The sequence below is a fragment of the Anolis sagrei genome, chromosome 1 (assembly GCF_037176765.1).
Source record: "Anolis sagrei isolate rAnoSag1 chromosome 1, rAnoSag1.mat, whole genome shotgun sequence".
In the NCBI taxonomy this organism is placed as follows: domain Eukaryota; kingdom Metazoa; phylum Chordata; class Lepidosauria; order Squamata; family Dactyloidae; genus Anolis; species Anolis sagrei.
Window position 1 is genome coordinate 217,003,762 of NC_090021.1, and position 20,742 is coordinate 217,024,503.

The window sequence follows — 20,742 nt, forward strand, 5'->3', positions numbered from 1 at the left end:
TAGAGGAATGAGAATGGTGAGGAACATTTAACTTTGAGTAAAATGTACTATTCTTGCTGTTCTTTGCATTTTCTTTTTCTCAAGTTGTCAAATTTGCCTTAGTTATTATCTGTAGGGCAGATCAATTCATCTTAGCATATATTTATTGTTGCCTGTTTAGCTTATTTATATAAGTACAGTAATCTTGACTTGCAATCATTATTGAAATCTGAAAATGTTGTGTTAAATTTTCCGATATTGTTATTGTAAGCAGCTGGTGAGGTGAGGATGGTCACGATCATGTCAACCGTCACTAACCAACAGACAGCAAATGTGTCATTTTCTTCTATGCATTTGAGAATGTGTGGCAGGATGATTGCTAAAGTTACTTTTTCTGGTTTACAACCTTCTGACCATTGAGGCAATTTTAGTTTGAATATGTTATGTTTCCAAGCTCTGGGAAGCAATTTGATAAACACTACGTTTCTTTTGCTCTTTCCTGGCTTCAGATACAGATGTGAATGGAAAACCTGATAGACTGTTCTTCACATGAATGTATTTAGATTTTTCCACACATAGGTGAAAGGTTACATAGTGGAAGTGAAATTGCTCATTTCTCTGTTTCTCCATCCAGGCATTATGAGAATTGATGAAGCCAAAGAGTGGAATCAGACTACTGTCATTGGAAGAAAACTATGGAATGATTAGAAAAGAATGCTATAGAGGTGGGAACTGATGACAGACAAAAAGATGAAACCTGAGTTTTTCACTTTGCCACATTTTGTTGTCATTGCATTATTCTTAATGTTGAATCCATGATTATCATTGCCTCTGTAGTTAAAACGGAATGGATACAAAGGCACAAAAAGCAATTGACAAGAGAAATTGCTGAAATAAAACAAAGAAATCTTTAGGCAAGAAAAACAGGGCTTTTTTGTTGCAGGAGTGACTTGAGAAACTTGAGAAAATAGGTGTCCCGATACTACAACACTGTAACATGGCACATTGTGGATTTAAACAATTGACTAGCTGGAACAGTATAGGGCTAGACCTTACTGCAACATCTGGGTTTAAGTTCAATCTTATTTTATTGCATGTCCTACCTCTTACATTGAATTTGAAGGCCTGGACATATCAATGTCACATTAAGCTCTTTTAATATGATGGCTCATATGGATGGAAATAATATTCATAATTATTTTTTCCCAGGTTGAAAAATGGATTTCCTGATTCTATCAAGAAGACTACAAGACAGTGAGAATTTGCTGGAGTTTTTAGCAGTTAGAATGTCATTAAATATTTCAGAAGAGTTGTTCTGTGGAGATAAAAACCAATGGGTTTTCTTTGTGTAGTAAATAATTATGAAAAGTCTACAAAGAAAATAGATTTTCATTAGGTAAAAATTTCTGCACAAAATAAATAAATAAATAGGTACCAGTATGGGAAGACTACAGAGGAAAAATATTCATTTCATCTTGAAGTGGGAAGAAAACTTGGGCAATTATTTGTCTTCACATGCAATGGTTACTACATTTATTCCATCAAAATGCCCACATTGTTATATCCAGAAATCAAACTTGATGTCCTTTCATATCTAGCTGCACCCTGACACTCAATGAAACCTGAATATCGTGAAAACGTTAGAGAATGTAAATAGTTTGGCTATCTTTCTGATAATCTCAAAGATGAAAAAAGAGGAAGTCCAGTAGGAGAAATAATACATGTACCCAGAGGGCCAATTAGAAATAAAAGATTTTTTCCTTAAGCTTAACAATTGTTAAAAAACAATCCTTGCTAAAACAAGTGGTGGTAATAAGATACCTCTTCATATTTCAATGGGAAAAATACAGTTTACAAATGGTTTTGTGGTCATGGTTCTCCAATAATGGAATAATTACTGCTCAGATGGTTATCTGTGGTTTGTCTATTCTTTCTCTATTATTTCTGTCTTAATTCTGCTTAATGGCAAAACCGCTCACCTCTGGCATAAAACCTTTGGAATTGTTACAATGAATTAGCATTTTATGTTGAAAGTTCATTTCCCTCCTGTATAAATCAGGAACCTTTCTGAATAAGTGACAAAAAGAAAGTAGTGACAAGTATCTATTGTGGCTTGTGGAGCAGAGGGAACTAGTGATAGCTGGTGCCATAAGAAGGAAGGTGGAGATAGAGTCCTAGAACCACATCACAAAACATTCATTTGAATCAACGTTTGTCTATTGCACAAGAAACCTATCTATAGAAAGAAAAAGTGGGCTAATAACTAGATAAAGGCAGGAGTCATCATGGTTTAATGGTTTGGACAGTGGACTACAACTTTGGAGACAAGTGTTTGAGTCCTTGTTTGGCCATGAAACCTACTGACTATCCTGGTGTAATGAATCTAACCTTTTGCCAGGAAGGCCGAAGCCTGGAAAATCAGTAGCTGACATGTTGAGAGATAGGCAGGAGAGCTAAGAGGCAAGAGGGAGGAGTCAGCCGACTCCTGATTGACTAGAGCAGTCAGGGGAGGAGTTAGGTTTTAGAGGGAAAAAAGGCTGTGTCTTTTGACAAGCTGGGGAGTTGAGCTTTAAACATCGTAGAGCGAAGAAGTATTTGAGGGAGAGGGAGCTGAGAGGAATTTAGACAGGGAGAACTTTTGAAGTGAGCCTTGGGATTAGAGCATAGGATAGGCAGAGGTTCCTGAAACACTGTACAGAGTAGGGTCAGTGTAGAAAAGCCTGTTTGCTCTGTGAGGCAGTCAGTGGACTGTTCTCAGGGACACACTGTGTCAAAGTAGTGAGCAGTGTGAAGCAAGGAACTCACTGGGGAACAAAAGTTAAAGTCTTTAAGGAAAGACTGCTTGTCTAACCAGCTAAGCCTCTGAAACGCATTACGCTTATGTACCACTCTTTTTAAGAATTGATCTGTTCACTAAGTTTAAATAAACCTGTTTCTATTTTCATCTTAAGCTGGTGTCTGCCTCGGTCTGTCACAATCAATAGATCTCAGCTAGTCCAAAGTCAAATCAATCTCAGTCCAGTCAGCGAGAGAAGCAGCCAGTTATTAAAGAAGCACCTAGGGCGTGAACAAACTTTACCTATTTTTACATTCACACTTATGTTTTCCTCAGACATATAATTGAGGTGGTGGCAGCGAATCTACCTAATTACATCAGTAATTAACATCGTTAGCACAGTTGGTCACTCAACAGTATTGCTGAGGTGGGATAAGAGAGTCTTTCCCCCTTGTTATAGTCATTTATCGTCGTTGAAGTAGTGTCCAGCTGTACGTTAACACCTTTACACTGTTGGGCAGAGGTGGTTTAGTCTTCCCCCTGCCAAAGTGGACGTTTATCGCCTTTATATTGGTGGCAGCGGTGGGATTGCTTGTCCCCCCTGCCCAAGATTAAGTTGATCTCCGTTATACCTGGCTATCCTTGAGTAAGTCAAATTTTCTCAGAGAAAACCCTTTTCTGAACAAATCTTGCTAAGAAAACCCTATGATAACATTATTTTAAGGTCATCATGGAATGGAAATAAACACCACCAACAACAACAACTTGAACAACTGGACGATGAGATGGGGCAATGTTTTTATTAGGAGACGCAAATATGCTTTTAGTATTCCTGACGTGGTTTTATATTATGTGTTAATGTTTTTAAATGCTTTATGGTGTTTTTGAGAATCGAATGGTTGCCATTGTAAACCGCCCTGAGTCGCCTAAGAGATGAGAAGGGTGGTACACAAATATAGTAAATAAAGAAATAAATATCCTAAATCCAAGTGTGTGGGAGGACGCTCCACACTATAATAAATATGGCTGGCATTTTATTGGTGCTATCACACATACATATATAGCATTGCAGTATGAGCTATTCTCTATTGCTCTCACACAACATCCTTCTGACCATTGTACTCACCTGTCTTCTGTTTTAATGTTTTATGAGTCAAATATTATTTTAATTGTTTTAAGTTTTAAATTTATTATTTAAATTGTCGCATGCTGCCTTGGGCCCACAAGAAAGGCACGATATACATGAAAACACTAAATAAAATAAAAATGTAGATCTCTGAAAAAATAGTATTATGGATGTATGTATCCAGTCCAGATTTCTATATTTCTCATAAGGGTTGACAAGAGAAAAGTGGTTGGATGCATCTTGTAAGTCATGACAGAGGTTACTTTCACATCAGTTTAAAGCAAAGTTATTTTGATTTGAGGAATAAAATAAATACGTTATCTTTTAAAGCTAGCCATCAGGTTGATGAATAAAAAAGAGAGCATTTGAAGTTGAAAATACCATTAAAAACATTGTTCTGTCACATTCAGTCTGATTACAATAAGCTTTTTTTCCAATCGTGTTACCCAGCAATCAGGGAAATACATTGTGTAATGGCATATATGTCAAATAAAATCCCACCTTACTGAATTTCACAGATAGAAATGGGATAATGATATTCAGAAATAGACTTCATCCTGGGAAACTGACATGTGCTTTTAAGAAGCTCACTTGTTCCAAGGTGACATCTCAGAGTAATATGGAATTTTTAAAAAACATGACAGTTCTCTGTAAGAAAGTGTCATATCAACATTAACATGTCTGCATCTTCTTTGTTCTATTAGTTTGTCATTGAGAATGTTATTTTTCTGTCCTGAAATCCTATCTTATTCTTGTGAGAGCTTATCCTTTCCACAGCTAGCACAGACACTGCAATCTGAAATCTTGTCTGATGTGTGGCTCTACAAATGTCATCAGCACCTTGTGACAATGCACCCATGGTTTAATAATACATGATGACAAAACTGGTTCCTTATCCTGCTACTTATTCCTTATACCAGTGGTTCCCTGACTTTAATCCTCCTGGTGTTCTGGACTTCAGCTCTCAGAATTTCTGAGAGTTGCCAAGTTGCCTGAAGTTTCTTGGAGTTGAAATCTAAAATGCCTAGAGCACTGCCTTACACCATATTATCAGTGGATTAATCTCAAAAGCAAAGGAAAGGACAATCAGTCATGATTTTTTGATACATAGAAACTCATATATCTTTAGAGCAGTGGTTCTCAATCTGTGGGTCCTCAGATGTTTTGGCCTACAACTCCCAGAAATCCCAGCCAGGTTACCAGCTGTTAGGATTTCTGGGAGTTGAAGGCCAAAACATCTGGGGACCCACAGGTTGAAAACCACTACTTTAGAGGGGTTCAATTTTTTTTTAGAGGGCACAAATAAAGCTGCTAATTTCTTTCATATTTTGGTCTGAAGCCAATTGATTTTTGCTTCAACAAAAGTTCCATCTTTCCAGCCTTACTGTACACTTCTGTTTCACTCCTGTTTTGGTAGAAACTGTAACAGATTAAAGAACAAAAGAATGTGGCTTACTATAGATAGCAGGCAGAAGTAAACCAATGGGCTTTGCTCATTTAAGCAAGCTTCAATGCAAATCATTATTTGAGCACTGAGCCACAATATTTATTGGTATATGATAGCAATTGTACCTGTGTGTTAATATCTTCACCTTCTTAATGATGAAAGCTTACAAACATCCTGCAAAGATGAAATCAATGTGGGATAAGGATTAAAAGTGTTTTCCAAACTGTACCATTCAAAAGCAACAGTAATGTGTTCAATGTCCTATTATTTTTTATTATTATTATACTTATGTATACCCCGCTTTATCTCCCCTGAAGTGAACTCAAAGTGGCTTAAATAAATGCATCAGCATATCCTATGACGGAGTTATCCCAGAGTTATTTTACTAACCGAGATGAAGGATTAGGGAGCACACTTTCCCTTTCCATGGACAGAAGTTCACTTGATTGACTGTCAAATCTTTTTTTTAATATTGGTAACAAGACATATTTGAAGATAGTAGGTCAGTCTGAGAGATGGAATAGACAGTGTGGATTGTAACTAAAAGAAGCTACTCTCCTTCCAATTGTCATGTACTTATTTAATTAGTTTATATGGCCCTTCTGTCTTTATTGGGACTTGTACAGATTTGGTAAAGTGTCCAAATCAATCATGTCATATCATTTCTTCAGCTGCATTTAAAATATTCCAGTTTCTCTCTTTTCCTCTTACTTCTCTCTTTTGTCTTCAGTTTATTTCAGTGGCTGTAAATGGAATTTGAAGTGAAAATATACTTTGTGCTCAATTATCTCAGTAAAGGAAAGAAGAGAAAAAGAGAATCATGCCTTTCCCAGTAACCTTAGGAAAAAGCAAACTGTAATGTCTGCTAGATTTTGTATGCTTCCTTACTAATAAATTTTGTTATCTTGACCACTGCCTGATGTTGCTTGCCCACATTTCCCAATTTTCATCTGTGAAATACTGGAAGATGTACATGGAACAGCCATATAAAGTGGATTAAAAATGAAAACATATGTATGGATTAATGAATGCAGACTTGAAACTCACTCACCTTGATCCTAAGATTGTAAGTCTAAACTTACAATCTAACCACAACATCATATTATCTCTCAATAAAGTGGGAACACTTTTCCTCTCTCTAGTAAACATCTTGTTGATTATATTGCCTTAGACATTCTTGGTTGTAGTATCTTCCTCAGAGAAAGAAAGACTCAAGGAAGAGTCAATTCACGTTAATTACTAGAAGGTTTCTCTTATTTACTGTTCTTTGTTGTGTTGTAGTTTTGCATGGAACAAAGCCTGGAAAATTTACAGAAGTTGCTGAGCTTATAAAACATACTTTTTTTGAACTTAAGCTCCCAAAATGCCCCAGCTAGCATACTTCAGTATCCATACTGGACTGGCGGATTTGGCAAACAGAGGTCGACAAAGTAACAGCTCTTGAGGTGTTTACTTTGGCCTTTACTGGTATAAGTTATTCTGTGAACATATTAGAGTGGCCAGGTAACATTCAAGGTATCACTGGATATTGACTGTCCTCTCCTTCTGCTCTGTTTCCATTGTCCTGTCGGTCCACAGTGCTACAACTATACTGCACACATCTAAAGTGATTATTCTTATTTCTTTTTTTCTTTCAAAGCCTTGACAATACACCCAGCACCAAGTCAGAATATAAATTGGGGGCTCAAAAGGCTCCAGCCGCTGCTGTTGTTTAACTTAACAGCTGCCAGACAGCCAGCTCCTTCTTGAAGAGAAAGCAATTTCCTCTGTGCAGTTCAAGAACAATGGACACCAACGGGGAAGGCTCTGACATCCGATGACACTACCCAGCAAGAAAGTGCCTTCAAAGTCAATTTAACAATGGGGAAAAAAATAAACATTTTAAATGCCACACTACAAATTGAGAGAACTTCCCCTCCCCATCAACCCAGTGACAGGGGTTCTTTAAAAAGTAACTGAAACACAATACTACAGGCCCTTAAACCTGAATGAATCCTCTGCAAGACAAGAACATTAAATGAGTCTGGGTTTTTTTCTTCTTCACTGCAGGGATCCTTTAGCAGCTGTAAGGATTACTATTCTTTTATATTGAGTGAAGCAGTAATAATCCATTATTTTTATTTCCTATATGTTTCCATGCTTTTTTTTTTTTTTGAAGCAGCTATTCCTATTATTATAATCTTATTTTTCTTCCACCCTCTGTTAGTCGGTTTACATCAAAATACCATATGGATATTATGTCTTGTGTAAGACATAAGTAGTAAAAGGTGGCACCTCTCGTCAAACTCAAATTTGACAGGTACCACGCCCACTTTTGGGGAAGGCCCCTCCCACGCCCCGCCCACTCAATGCCCGGAAGTCCCGCCTGCCCTAAACAGGAAATGGATGCCTGAGAGTCCCTCCCACGGGCTGAAACCCCACCCCAGTGTCCACCCCACCCCCGCCCTAACCCATTGTGTGGAACATAGCATGGATAGACCTATCCCCAAGGAATGGCATGTGGAAATGAACAGCCAGGGGCCCGCGTGGTAGTTCTAAGATGCCATCACGTGTTGCGTTGTAACCAATAGGGAATGGTTTAGGCTCATAAGGTGACCATGTGATAGTGGGGCCCAATAGGCGTTGTTTTTAGGGGTTAAATAACCATAGTAGAGTTTTAGGGAGCCTGCTCTGACTATTTTGCAGAACAACACATAATATGGAATCGCCCGCTGGCCCTTCAACTATGGACTTGCCTGATTCAACAGTGGATGATGATCTATGTAGGAAAAGGTACATCAGCTCATCTGAGGATGATGAGGAAGAAGGGGATGAAGCTAAAAGATCTCGGGAGGAAGAACGTGTAGTTCATGAATCTGTGAACAGTCTGTTGGATATGCTTTCAACACCAGCATACGTTGAGCAGGTAATACTTATAAGCTATTATTATGATCCACCTTAGGTTGAAAAGGGATGGTGGGGATGTTTCAAAAGGATGAAGTTGTATAACCTGTAAATTACTAACACTCTGATCTTTTAAAACATTTTAGGGGGCTGCTGAAAATCCGCCTATCTCTGCTCTCTGGAAGCTCTGCTGTGTTGCACCAGGCCAGCTACAAGTAAGTTTGAAAAGGGAACGTGGGTGTTTGTGTGTGTGTGTGTGTGTGTGTGTGTGTGTTGGGATAATGATCATTGTATGTGTTTTAACATGATTATTTTGTTTTTATAGGAGACCCCTGAAATGGCTGCTATTCAGCGCCCAGGACACGTGGTCGTGTCAAGCATCCTTGGGTTGGAAAGGGGTATTCAACCAACAGATGAAATCCAGAAACCAGACATGTACGCGTTTGCTAAAGGGGTCATTTATTCTATTTTAGAATATTGTTTGGATTCTGAATTATTTGAATGTTGTGAGGGCTGTAAAATTGAGGCGGGCGGACAGATGTCGCATGACTGTGTGTCATGGAATATAACATTCTTTAATAAGAAGCTAAGAGATATATGTGACAATGTTTGCTTTAAAAGTCTGCTCCATATGTATATATTATTTAGTTATTCCCAAAAATGTCTTTCTCTGACTAATGAAACAGTAGATTTTATCCTGAATTTGGTAATATCGTTAAGGAGTAATGAATCTCCACATGATTTTTTATATTCAGAATTGAAAAGATGTAATGAGAACCTGCTTAAAAAGATGAAACGCATTTTGCAAAAAAGAAAATATACGGATTTTGTGAAATCACCTGGGGGTATTATCGTCAGTTTTAAAAAGCAAAGAATCTAATTCATCTGTAAAAATTGTAATTTAAAAAGGATGTGGAATAAAATGATTTAAAACAGTATGCCATTTATGCCTTTTATCCTCATTTAACATTTATGAAATAATTTGAAAGAAAATCACATTGAAAATCAGGCCTTCTACCTGCTAAAATACAACAGAATGCTACATTCCTTTACTAAGGGGGGGGGCATGGCAAATACACTGTGCAGGAGCTAACTATCACCCCATCTGCTAAAACAGAGCTCCAGTGGCCTGGTTTCTTCAATGGCCTGTTTTCTTCAAAGGCATACTATCTATCATCCCATCTGCTAAAACAGAGCTCCAGTGGCCTGGTTTCTTCAATGGCCTGTTTTCTTCAAAGGCATACTATCTATCATCCCATCTGCTAAAACAGAGCTCCAGTGGCCTGGTTTCTTCAATGGCCTGTTTTCTTCAAAGGCCTACTATCTATCACCCCATCTGCTCATGCTCAGCTAAAAACAGTCTCCTCCACAAACAGAATACCATTTAACATTTATGAAATAATTTGAAAGAAAATCACATTGAAAATCAGGCCTTCTATCTGCTAAAATACAACAGAATGCTACATTCCTTTACTAAGGGGGGGGGGTGCATGGCAAATACACTGTGCAGGAGCTAACTATCACCCCATCTGCTAAAACAGAGCTCCAGTGGCCTGGTTTCTTCAATGGCCTGTTTTCTTCAAAGGGGGGCTGCTATCTGCTATACTAGGCCTTCAAAGGATGTCTCAAACTTTTACCATTAATCCACATGCTAGATGTTATCTAATAAAACACATGTAACATCTATCTGTAATATTACCAAAAGCACAGACAGTATGTGTTAAGGGTCCCCAACCAATGAACTTTCTCAGATTCAAAAATGGGGAGAGCTACCGCCCACAGGCTAAATTGTATAAAAAGCTTCTTAAAATTCAATTCTCTCCTTCCATTTTCTGACACACCTCTACACACGTTTGATCGGTGAGTGCTACCACCCCTTCCTTCTCCCTACTCTCTCTCTCTCTCTCTCTCTCTCTCTCTCTCTCTCTCTCTCTCTCGCTCACACACTCTCTTTCTGGGGTCTAGAAAAGCCATGAAAATAATACCATGTGTATTTGATCAGTGGATTAGCAAATCACTGTGAAAGTAACTAGCTGCTAACGTGTCGTTATCTCTTAACAATGAGAAAAAGCCTTGAATATGCATTGTGCAGGGGAGAGTAATTGAGTATTCTAACTTTTCAACCATGCATAGGGTTAGCAAGGGGAAGGAGGAGAGGGTGGCTTAGAGCAGCTTTTTATAACTGCACCCCTTTTCATTTGTTTTAAATGTTTTATATAAATAATACAAAATATCAGCAATATTATGTGTATATACAACATATTGATTAGTTGACATATTATGTTAAATTCTATATTATATTATCACCACATATACTATACTACCAGATATATATATATATATTAGTATTATATTATTAGCGTTGAACAATATTAACATATTTTACGTTCTTGTACTAAGACATGTTGTCACAATATTCAAGCAAAGCATTATATTAACACTGTTGTTCAATATTATATGTATATACAATATATTAGATGGAATCTCCTTTCTTGTAGTTTGAAGCCCCTTGCTCCATTGCGTCCTAGTCTCCAGGGAAGCAGAAAACAAGCTTGCTCGCTCCTCCCTATGACTATCTCTCACATATTCACACATGGCGATCAAATAGCCTTCTCTTCTTCTTCTGCTTAAACATGCTGTAACTCTCACACACTCTCTTTCTGGGGTCTAGAAAAGCCATGAAAATAATACCATGTGTATTTGATCAGTGGATTAGCAAATCACTGTGAAAGTAACTAGCTGCTAACGTGTCGTTATCTCTTAACAATGAGAAAAAGCCTTGAATATGCATTGTGCAGGGGAGAGTAATTGAGTATTCTAACTTTTCAACCATGCATAGGGTTAGCAAGGGGAAGGAGGAGAGGGTGGCTTAGAGCAGCTTTTTATAACTGCACCCCTTTTCTTTTCATTATTATATGTGTGTCTTTTTCAATTGTTTATTAATATTATATAATGATAATGAGACCTAGGCCTTCGTTCTATTTTAATGCGGTTTTAACTATGCACAACCTGTTTTAACCATCATCTTCTCCCCTTCTTGCCCATCCTAGATACAATACATCAATTCCTCTAGAAATGAGACATGTATACACTGCTGCTATTATCCACCCTCCACCATACGGTGATTCAAATATGGCTCTACATGATGTTTTAGCGGATAGTGAAATTATAACGGCTGAAGAGCCAGATCCACAACTGATAGGAGGTTTGTTCTTATACCCTGAAATAATATATAATATTAATAATAATAATAAAATGAATGCACAATGAGTGTGTCTGTGTGTTTTCTGAAATACATGTCTATTTTCAGAAGGTGGAGTATTTTCTGATTTCGTTGATGACGCCTCTGCCGCCGCTGCAGCTGCTGCTGTCCAAAAGGCTGATACCAATGATTCTATAAATACAGGTAATGCTAACCCACGGATTATAAACGGACCATTGTGTATCAAAAACACAACATAAAATACTATTTAAAATACTAAATAAATTTTAATCAAAGCAATAACAGTCTCAACCCTATGAAATAATGAACTTACAGAAATCAATAGAACAACCCTATAAATAAATAAAATAACCATTCATAAGGAAGTTTTTAGGACAAGCTAACCATGTGGTTGTAATTGTATTTTCTAGATATTCATTCTGACAACCCTGTCACATCCATTCCGTCAACTTCAAAAAATCAAGGTAATGAGGTGTTTGTCTCTCCTACAGAATGTCTTGCTACACATATGAGAAATAGTTATTCATGTATTGATATTTTATTTGTTACTTTTAGGAAAAGGGATGAAACGTGGCAGACCAGAAACTCAGAAAGCAACTAAACCCCGCAAAAAGCAAAAAGACGACGCTGGCGTTAAAGATGCCCAAGGCCAAACCCCCCAAAAAAGAAAATTTACTACATTGAATGAATGTTATGATGAACTTAATAGATTGACTGCGGAAGTGGTCCACAATCATAAACGGATTATGGCTTGTAAGGAGAGAAATGCTCAAATAATGGACCGTGATTTACAAAAAATTTATTCGGCAATTAAAGCACTAGAAAAATATCGGATGCTTACAAAGTCAGCTTACTATCAGAGGGGTGGGGGTATGAACAGTAGGGGGAAAAGAAAGCAAAAGAAGCCCTGTCCTGGAGATCTGTACTGGAAAAGAAGACGTAAATTGATAAAAAAGGCGAGACAAACTCTTGCCAGATCCAAAAGTAAGAAAAAACATAAAAGAGCATGCCCCTTAATGAGGTCAGACGCGGCTTCTCCTTCCAGTACAGACACACATTCTCCAGAGCACCATCACTTAGGAGCTGCATCTAATGTTGGTGATCAAATCCAGCAGGAAGCCCACAATGCTGTTGAGGTTAATGGTTCACACCCAGTGTTTGCTGAATGCGTGCGCTCATGGCAGCATCCAATTCCTGATTTCAGCACATGGCGATTCGTTGAGGTATACCGTTTCAGAAATTTAGAAATGATTAGGTCATACGCAGAGATTGTAACGGCATTATACATGGCGATCCAGGGCATATTAGACCGGCTGGGCTCTAGAATCGAACCTGATGATTTTGTTCAGGTGAGACTAGAAGCCTCAGGATTACGAAATCCACTCTTTTCTTTTAAAAGAAGCAGGGAACTATTTAACGCTGATGAGTTCCTATCACAACTTAGCCGCCTCTTACAAAGCAGTATGGAAATATGTGCGCACGGAGATTTTGAGTTCGTGGTTACTATAACAAAACCACTACGGGGGGGAGCACATCGAAAACTGGGGTCAATCCCTGCGAGTGAAATAATAGCCCGAAAAAGACAATATTTGATAGATTTGAATTATTCAGGAAGCAATCTATGCTTTGGTGGAGCTTTATTCGGGGTTATGAGTTTACAGAAGCCCACAGATTCCGAAATGTTGACAGCTGGTCAAAAACTGCATATGGAGCTTGGTTGGTCTGATAAAAAAAAGGTAACCCTTAAGGACATTTCTACAGTCGAACAGCATTTAAGAGTCAACATCGATGTAGCCTATTACTCAAAAAAGTCAGGATGGTGTGTTTTTAAAACAGAAGGACCCATTTATCCCAAAGCCTATACATTACTATTACACGAAGAACATTTCTACGGGGTCCTGAATGTAAAAGCTCTTTTTGGTATGCGTAACTACTGTCAATTTTGTCGCAAACTCTACAATCATGACAGACACAGCTGTCTGTTTTATTGTAGAATGTGTATGAGAAAGGACTGCTCTAACGTAGTTGATGAGCAGGTTCGTTGTCTGAGATGTAAATTTCATTGTAGGTCAAACGCTTGCTTAAAATTACATCAACAACTGTTCTTAGAGAAGAAAGTCAAATGTCCAGCGAGGAGGTATTGTACAAAGTGTTGTCATTATCAGGATGCAGATCATGATGATGAAAGATGCAAGGGTAGACAGTGCATGGTTTGTTGGGGGTACATTGTTGAAGATGAAGACCATGTGTGTTACATGCAAACACTTAATCGCCCAAAGCTTTCTGTGAAATACTTGTTTTATGACTTTGAATCACAACAAGAATCGGGGGTTCATAAGCCAGTGTATTGTTTTATAAAAGCTTTTCCAGGGGAAACAGTGGAGTGTTTTAAACCAGATTATGTGGAAGAGGATAGCGGGTCTGAGGATAGTGATGATGAAATAATGGGGGGTGTGGACCCGTGGAAGTTTGCAGGTAAAACATGGGAATTTAGGGGTGAAAACTGTGTTGAACAGTTTATTAAGACGTTTACAAAAGATGGGGCCTTCAAAGATTCAACATTCATAGCCCACAATTCAAAGGGCTATGACTGTTACTTTATACTCAATCAGTTAGTGAAAGAGAAACTGGATGTTAAAATTATAGCACAAGGTGGTAAGTTAATCTGTGTTACAATTGTTTCGTTAGGCATAAAATTCATTGACTCACTCAGTCACCTACCCATGGCACTCTCTAAATTACCAAAGGCTTTAGGGTTCGATGAGGTGAAAGGCTATTTTCCACATTATTTCAACACAGCTGAAAATTGGAATTATGTAGGGCCTTTGCCGCTGCCCAAATACTATGGTGTAGAATACATGATGCCTGCTGAAAAGACAGCCTTTACCAAGTGGTATGAAGAGAACCGCTCAAAAACCTTCGATATGCAAAAAGAGTTAGCATACTACTGTCAGAAGGATGTTGAGATTTTGGTGAAGGCCTGTACCAAGTACAGACACGAAATAGTTCAACTCACAACGGCGATCAGGAAAGTTCTCGTAGGCAAGAAAAAAGAAAAAGTCATAAAATACAGAGCGGCTATAGATCCGTTACAATATCCGACCATTGCAGGTGTAGCTCTAGCAATGTACAGGTTCAAATTTCTTAGGAAGGATACTATAGCTATCCCAAGTTGTAATGATTATCATAATCAGTACAAGCGATTCTCAACGGCGTCTATACAGTGGCTCTCTTTTGTCAGTCATAAGGAAAAGGTTGAAATACGCCATGCTCTGAATGGCGGGGAGGTTAAAGTTGGCAATTATTTTCTAGACGGTTATGCAGTTGTGGGTGAAAGGGAAATTGCCTATGAATTTTTGGGTTGTTACCACCATGGATGCCTGTATTGTTATTCTCCAGAGGAGGTCAATTCCCTGGTGGGAAAAAGTTATGAGTTTCTTTTTAATGCGACACAGAAAAGGAATGCAGACCTCCAACGCTTAGGGTTCGAAGTGCGCACCATTTGGGAGCATGAGTGGAGACATATGGTAAAAACAGATTTGGAAGTCCAGGCTTATCTTGCAAACGCCAAATTTCCAGATCCGCTAAAACCTCGCGATGCGCTTTTTGGCGGTCGCACAAATGCTGTATGTCTCTATTATAAACCTAAAGATGGGGAAGCTGTGAAATATTATGACTTTACCAGTCTGTATCCCTATGTCAACAAAACAAAAGAGTATCCCTTGGGGCATCCTAAAATCATCTACAAGGATTTTAAGCCCCTTTCAAATTATTTCGGACTGGTAAAAGCCAAGGTTTTTCCCCCTAGAAATCTCTATTTCCCAGTTTTGCCTTCCAGAATCTCTGGAAAACTCATGTTCGTCCTGTGCTCAAGCTGTGCAGAAACCCAACATCAGGAGCCTTGCGACCACACAGATGAGGAGAGAGCGTTATCAGGTACATGGTGTACAGTTGAGTTGAACGTAGCTATAGCAAAGGGTTATAGAGTTGTCGAGATTTTTGAGGTCTGGCATTTTGAGCATCGTTCTGCAGATCTGTTTTCGGAGTATATAAAATTGCATCTTCGTCAAAAGCAGGAGGCTTCTGGTTACCCTCAATGGTGTGTAAGTAAGCAAGATAAATCTAAGTATATAAGGGATTATCGTGCACGGGAGGGCGTGCGTTTACGTAGAAAGGAAATTGCGGTGAATCCTGCAAAGCGTCAAATTGCCAAATTGTTTTTAAACTCCTTGTGGGGAAAGTTTGGGCAGAGAACAAATTTAGCAGTCACAGAAGTGCTGAGAGATCCGGAGGATTTCTTTCAAATTCTATTTTCTGATGCCTATAAGGTGTCCATGTGTGAGTTTCTGGATGAAGAGGCTGTCTGTCTCTCGTGGAAATATTCCGACGACCGTGTGACAACCTCTGGGAGAAAAAATGAATTCATAGCATGTTTTACCACGGCATATGCAAGGCTTGAACTCTACAATTTGTTAGATAGGTTAGGCAGACGTGTTTTGTATCATGACACAGACAGTGTCATTTTTGTAAGTAAGGAAGGTGAATGGGAACCACCTCTAGGGGATTATTTAGGGGACCTCACAAGTGAAATTCCGCCAGATCAGACTATTACAGAGTTTGTCAGCATTGGTCCGAAATCCTATGGCTATAAATTGTCTGATGGTACAGCTTGTATGAAGGTAAAGGGGATCACCCTGAATAGTGCGAACTGTGAGAAAATTAATTTTACTAGTCTTAAAGACCTGGCATTTGATTACGTCTCAGACAAGAAAGATGGACAGCCTCGTGAAATTGTGATACATCAGCCAGGTATTGTTCGAAATAAGCGCCAGTGGACGCTTCACACGAAAACTCTCAAAAAAAACTCAGAAGGTTGTATTTGATAAAAGAGTGATTAAGGAAGGGTTTACAACGCTCCCTTATGGATACTGAATTGGAGACACGTTGGCAGCACCCCTTCTCTGCAATTCTCGCTGGTCCTAGCGGATGTGGCAAAACGTATTTTATAAAAAATATGTTGGATCATGCTGAAAATGTGTTCTCTGTACTACCGCAAAATATTGTGTGGTTTTACAATTGTTGGCAGCCCCTGTACAATGAACTCCAGTGTAAATACGTCTTTATTCAGTTTGTGCAGGGATTACCTGAAAAATTTGATGATGATGAATTGTTACCAACCAATAAAGTCAATTTTATCATTATCGATGATTTGATGCAGTCTGCTTGCAATAGCATTGGTTTGGAAATGTGTTTTACACAGTATGTCCACCATCGGAATATAAGTGTTTTCCTCATCACACAAAATATTTTTTGCAAAGGTAAAAGCAACAGAACCATCAGCCTTAATGCAAAATATATGGTGCTATTTAAAAACCCAAGGGATAAACTACAGATAGCAACCCTGGCCCGTCAGATGTACCCGGGAAACACACGTTTTTTCATGGAATCTTTTTCTGATGCAACAAGCAAACCTCACGGTTATTTAGTGGTAGATTTGCATGGTACTACACCAGAAGCGTACAGATTAAGAACCGGAATCTTTCCGCCAGATTGGCCTGTGGTATATTTGATGAAGAAAAAACCACAGAATCACAAACGGTCTTTGTTTTAAACAACATAGGACCAACAGCCAGCTGCTCCTCCACCGGTGCATCATGTCCAGCCGTGTAAAGAGAAACCTTGAACTATTAAAACTGCTTATTAAGGTACCCCCACGTCAGAGAAAAGCCATATTGTGCACGGGCTCCAACGATTTAATTGCTACTCTCTCAGAAATAGCCCTCAATACTTTAAAAGGAAACATCCCTTTGGCTCCGCATCAGCTACGAACGTTGAGAAAAAGACGCCGACTTATTAGAATTCTGGGAAACAGCAAAGTGTCTCTTCAGAAAAAGAAGGCTCTTGTGAAACAGTCTGGAGGGTTTTTGGCCCCACTGCTAAGTTTTGCGGTTCCCCTGTTAACCGGGCTTTTAACAAACCAGTGATGGAACACGCTGAAAAAATGTATTTGGTCCCCAGCCGTCAGCTGGATCAATTAAGAACCCCACTTCCAAAGGATGAAAACATACGAACTACAGCTATCTCATCCTTAGATAGAGAAATGCAGGGGATTCTACACAGGACTGATTTATCCGAACATGAAAAAGCACGACTCTACAATACCTTACTTCAAAAATATTTAACCCATGTAAAACAGAGGGATGCTGAGAAACAAAATTTAAACCTGTTTCTACCTGAACCAACTGCTGAAGAAACAACAGACCCCTTTGCTGACAACGTGTTTCGTGAAGTGGTAGACAGCCTGCCTGTTAGATACAAGAGTCACGCAAGATTGATACTCAACAAATTAACCCTAAACAGGAATATTTCTACATGGGATGATAAAGGATCCTTCGTGTATAAAGGAGAAGTCATTCCTGGATCTAACATCTTGGACTTAGTCAAAGCTGCAACTCAAGCTAATGCGGTTTCTGTTATACGTCTCCCTAAAGGGTGGGATGTTTTTATGAAAGCCTTGGCTGAAATAAACACCCCGACATCCGTGATAGGTAATACGTCCAATCGACAACTCTTGGATTATTTAAAAAACCCATCAGCTTCACCCCCAACTCAAAGACGCAAATCTTCTAGGGAGCATCGGCAAGCTAGCTCTCCTACCTGGCTTAGCTTATAATACTATTATTTTAACCGAATAAATACTTCTTTTCTTAAATTCTGTTTTATTGTCATTGTCTGTTCTTTTAAAAAGAGAAAATAGTGACACAGATCATATTCCAAAAGCACCCTCTAGGAGGGTCTGTTTATTAAAAGACGTTTATGAAATGCACTACAGGACATACAATGTTGCATCGTTTGAAACATATCTGAGGAACGGGTCCTTGTGTTCATTTTCTTCACAAAACGCATAACCATTTTGTCATTTTTATCCAAATCGTCGGAATATAACGCGCTAATATTTTTAAAGGATACCCCCATACATCTTTGATGAATGAAAAAAATGCAGTGATGTCCACAAACAACCGAGTCTGAGGCCTGTACAGGTTTGCATTGAAACACAGTTTTGCCAGCATTTCTTCTTAAAAAGTTCACAATGGCTTTGGGAAACAAAGCATAGTCAGGAGGGTGACCATATGAGTCAAAAAATTCGGCTGTCCTTTCATTCGGTAGGTAAACAGCTAACCAGTGTTCTCCTGGAAGGTTATGGGGGTGAGTATTGATAATCAGCGCCACTGGTCTTTGCTGGATGTGCTTTCTTGGAAGTTTGTCACAGGGTAACACCCCATAGAAAGTGTTCTGTGTATAGGGGTTTGAGCTTAGTAGTCGAGTTAACTGCAGGCTATCCATTTCACATATAATCAAACAAGACGTTTCTCCTGTGATTTATTTCTATCACGTTGTCAAAAACGCCGTAAACCACCATATTGACGGTTGTTGGCAGAGGCTTGGCAAAACGCAGCTCTGCCCTCAGGTTTCCAGTTTTAATCAGCGAGTAATGGTCTGCACATTCTTGATCCGGAGTCAGGTCAAATGCAAAGAGTGTGTAGCCTTTTGCATACTCCTCACGGTTAATTAAAAGTGCGCTGTCTCTCATGTGTTTGCCAGCGGTCTGGACTAAACTCATATATTCTCTCACACAATTATCCTCTTCAAAATTGGGTTGAAATGGTTTCATAGGATACTGCTCACCATCCAAGTAGAGTGCTGCAAAATTGATGTCATAATGCTTAAAGTTGAAAGGGTTTTTAGTGTATGACCCGCTGAAAGCATCGTTATCGACGAGTGCTAGCACCACCTGTTTAGGAAGTTGTCCCAAAAACAGGTTCTCTTGATTGGAGACATGGCTCCCTACCGGTATGCTGAATACTTTCATGCTTACACGGTCCACTGGGTATTTGGCATTAGATGTCAGGAGGGCTTCAGCATGTCCTAGGCGAACACCTGGTGTTAATTTCACTTTTTTGACAAAGAGGGAGGCTGATAAAATCTGTAATTTGTAATGCCTGTTTGCATCGTTGCTCATTAAGCAGAAGGCGTCTTTATTGCGGGTGAGTTTAATTTTCACATCAACACCGTTCAGCAGCAGTTTTTCTTGGAAAAACAAGTCAGCATGGAGATGTCCCATCAAGTCTATTTTTTTACTACCAGCTCCCAGGAATGCTCTTTTGCTAAAACCTTTATTTGCCCCATCCAGAGCTGTAATCTCGTGTTCCCCTGCATTGTCTTTATAAAAAGCCCCAGCCGTAAATTGCGTGGCTAGTGTGTCTTCGCAATAGTTCAGCACGGATTCAATGTATGCTCTGTAAGGATAGCAGTTGTTACTTTGGCTGATGAGACGGTCCCCTAAAGTCACATCTAACTGGCTGAAAATGGAGGCTATCGGGTAATTCACGAGACCTACCGCAGCCCCGTTAGCCAGGTTTGATCCGTCTTCATTCACCACTTTGCACGTCAAATATAAAAGCGTGTTGTTGAGATCCATATAGTCTTCGCCATTTCCGGCTATAAAAAAGTCCAAGGGTGAGGATTCTGTGAGAGCGGTTAATGGTGGAACTTCAATATAAAGGCTTCTCTCAATACTAGTTTGTGTAGGCCCAACGTGAAACAAATCAAGTTCGGATTTGGTGCACTCTTCAGAACAACCGTGAATAAAAGCCATGCTGCCGTTTTAGAATATATCGTTCGTAGACTGTAGCCTCCTCCTCTTTCTACCTCCTCGACGCTTCTGGGGTTTCTTTCTACGTTGCACTTTCCTTTTAATGGGTTGAGGAGGGCCTTTCAATCTCAGTTGCGATGCTTTTCTTTTTAACCCTCTTCTCCTTCTAATATACATAAGCCCCGATCCCTCTTGAGGGTTTGCAGGTCTTGTTCTGTTTAGAACAGCCTGGGTGATATGACCGACCATGTCGTTGGCTATATTACGCGCGGCTGTTTTAGCGTGGGGTTTAATGATGTCAAAGCCTCTTCTCAAAAGCGGTACAGCTTTTCGGAAAAGGCTTCTGAAAATCCCGCCTAGGCCCGAGCCATACATTTGTGGAATACCATGATACCCCGGTAGACCGTTTCCAGCTTGTGCCCTGTAATAGTTTTTATAAAGACCAGGGTCCCCATAGGATTTCAAGATGACCATTTTAAAAATCCTAGGTCCTCCTGGGGCGGAAGTGAAGCTTCACGATCACCTTTCCAAAACGAAATGGTACATTTTTGTTCTGGTCTGACTTTATCTCGACAGTGAGAGTGTCTATGTGGTGTTTGCTCATGGGGATGTAGTGGGGTTTATCGTAACAGATGTTGATACGATCGTTATTCTT

The 20,742-nt window shown here is 39.2% G+C and overlaps 1 protein-coding gene across 1 annotated transcript; it reads right to left on the reverse strand.

The window, feature by feature from the left end:
* Positions 1-18,779: 18,779 nt before the first annotated feature.
* LOC132773645 (uncharacterized protein F54H12.2-like) lies at positions 18,780-20,090 on the reverse strand. Its single transcript, XM_060773035.2, has one exon. The coding sequence runs from the start codon at positions 20,088-20,090 to the stop codon at positions 18,780-18,782; it is 1,311 nt and encodes a 436-aa protein (XP_060629018.2).
* Between the last annotated feature and the right edge of the window lie 652 nt (positions 20,091-20,742).

Bases quoted from the DNA above. Each gene is read 5' to 3' on its own strand.
- LOC132773645 (XM_060773035.2), bottom strand. From the start codon at position 20,090: ATGGCTTTTATTCACGGTTGTTCTGAAGAGTGCACCAAATCCGAACTT.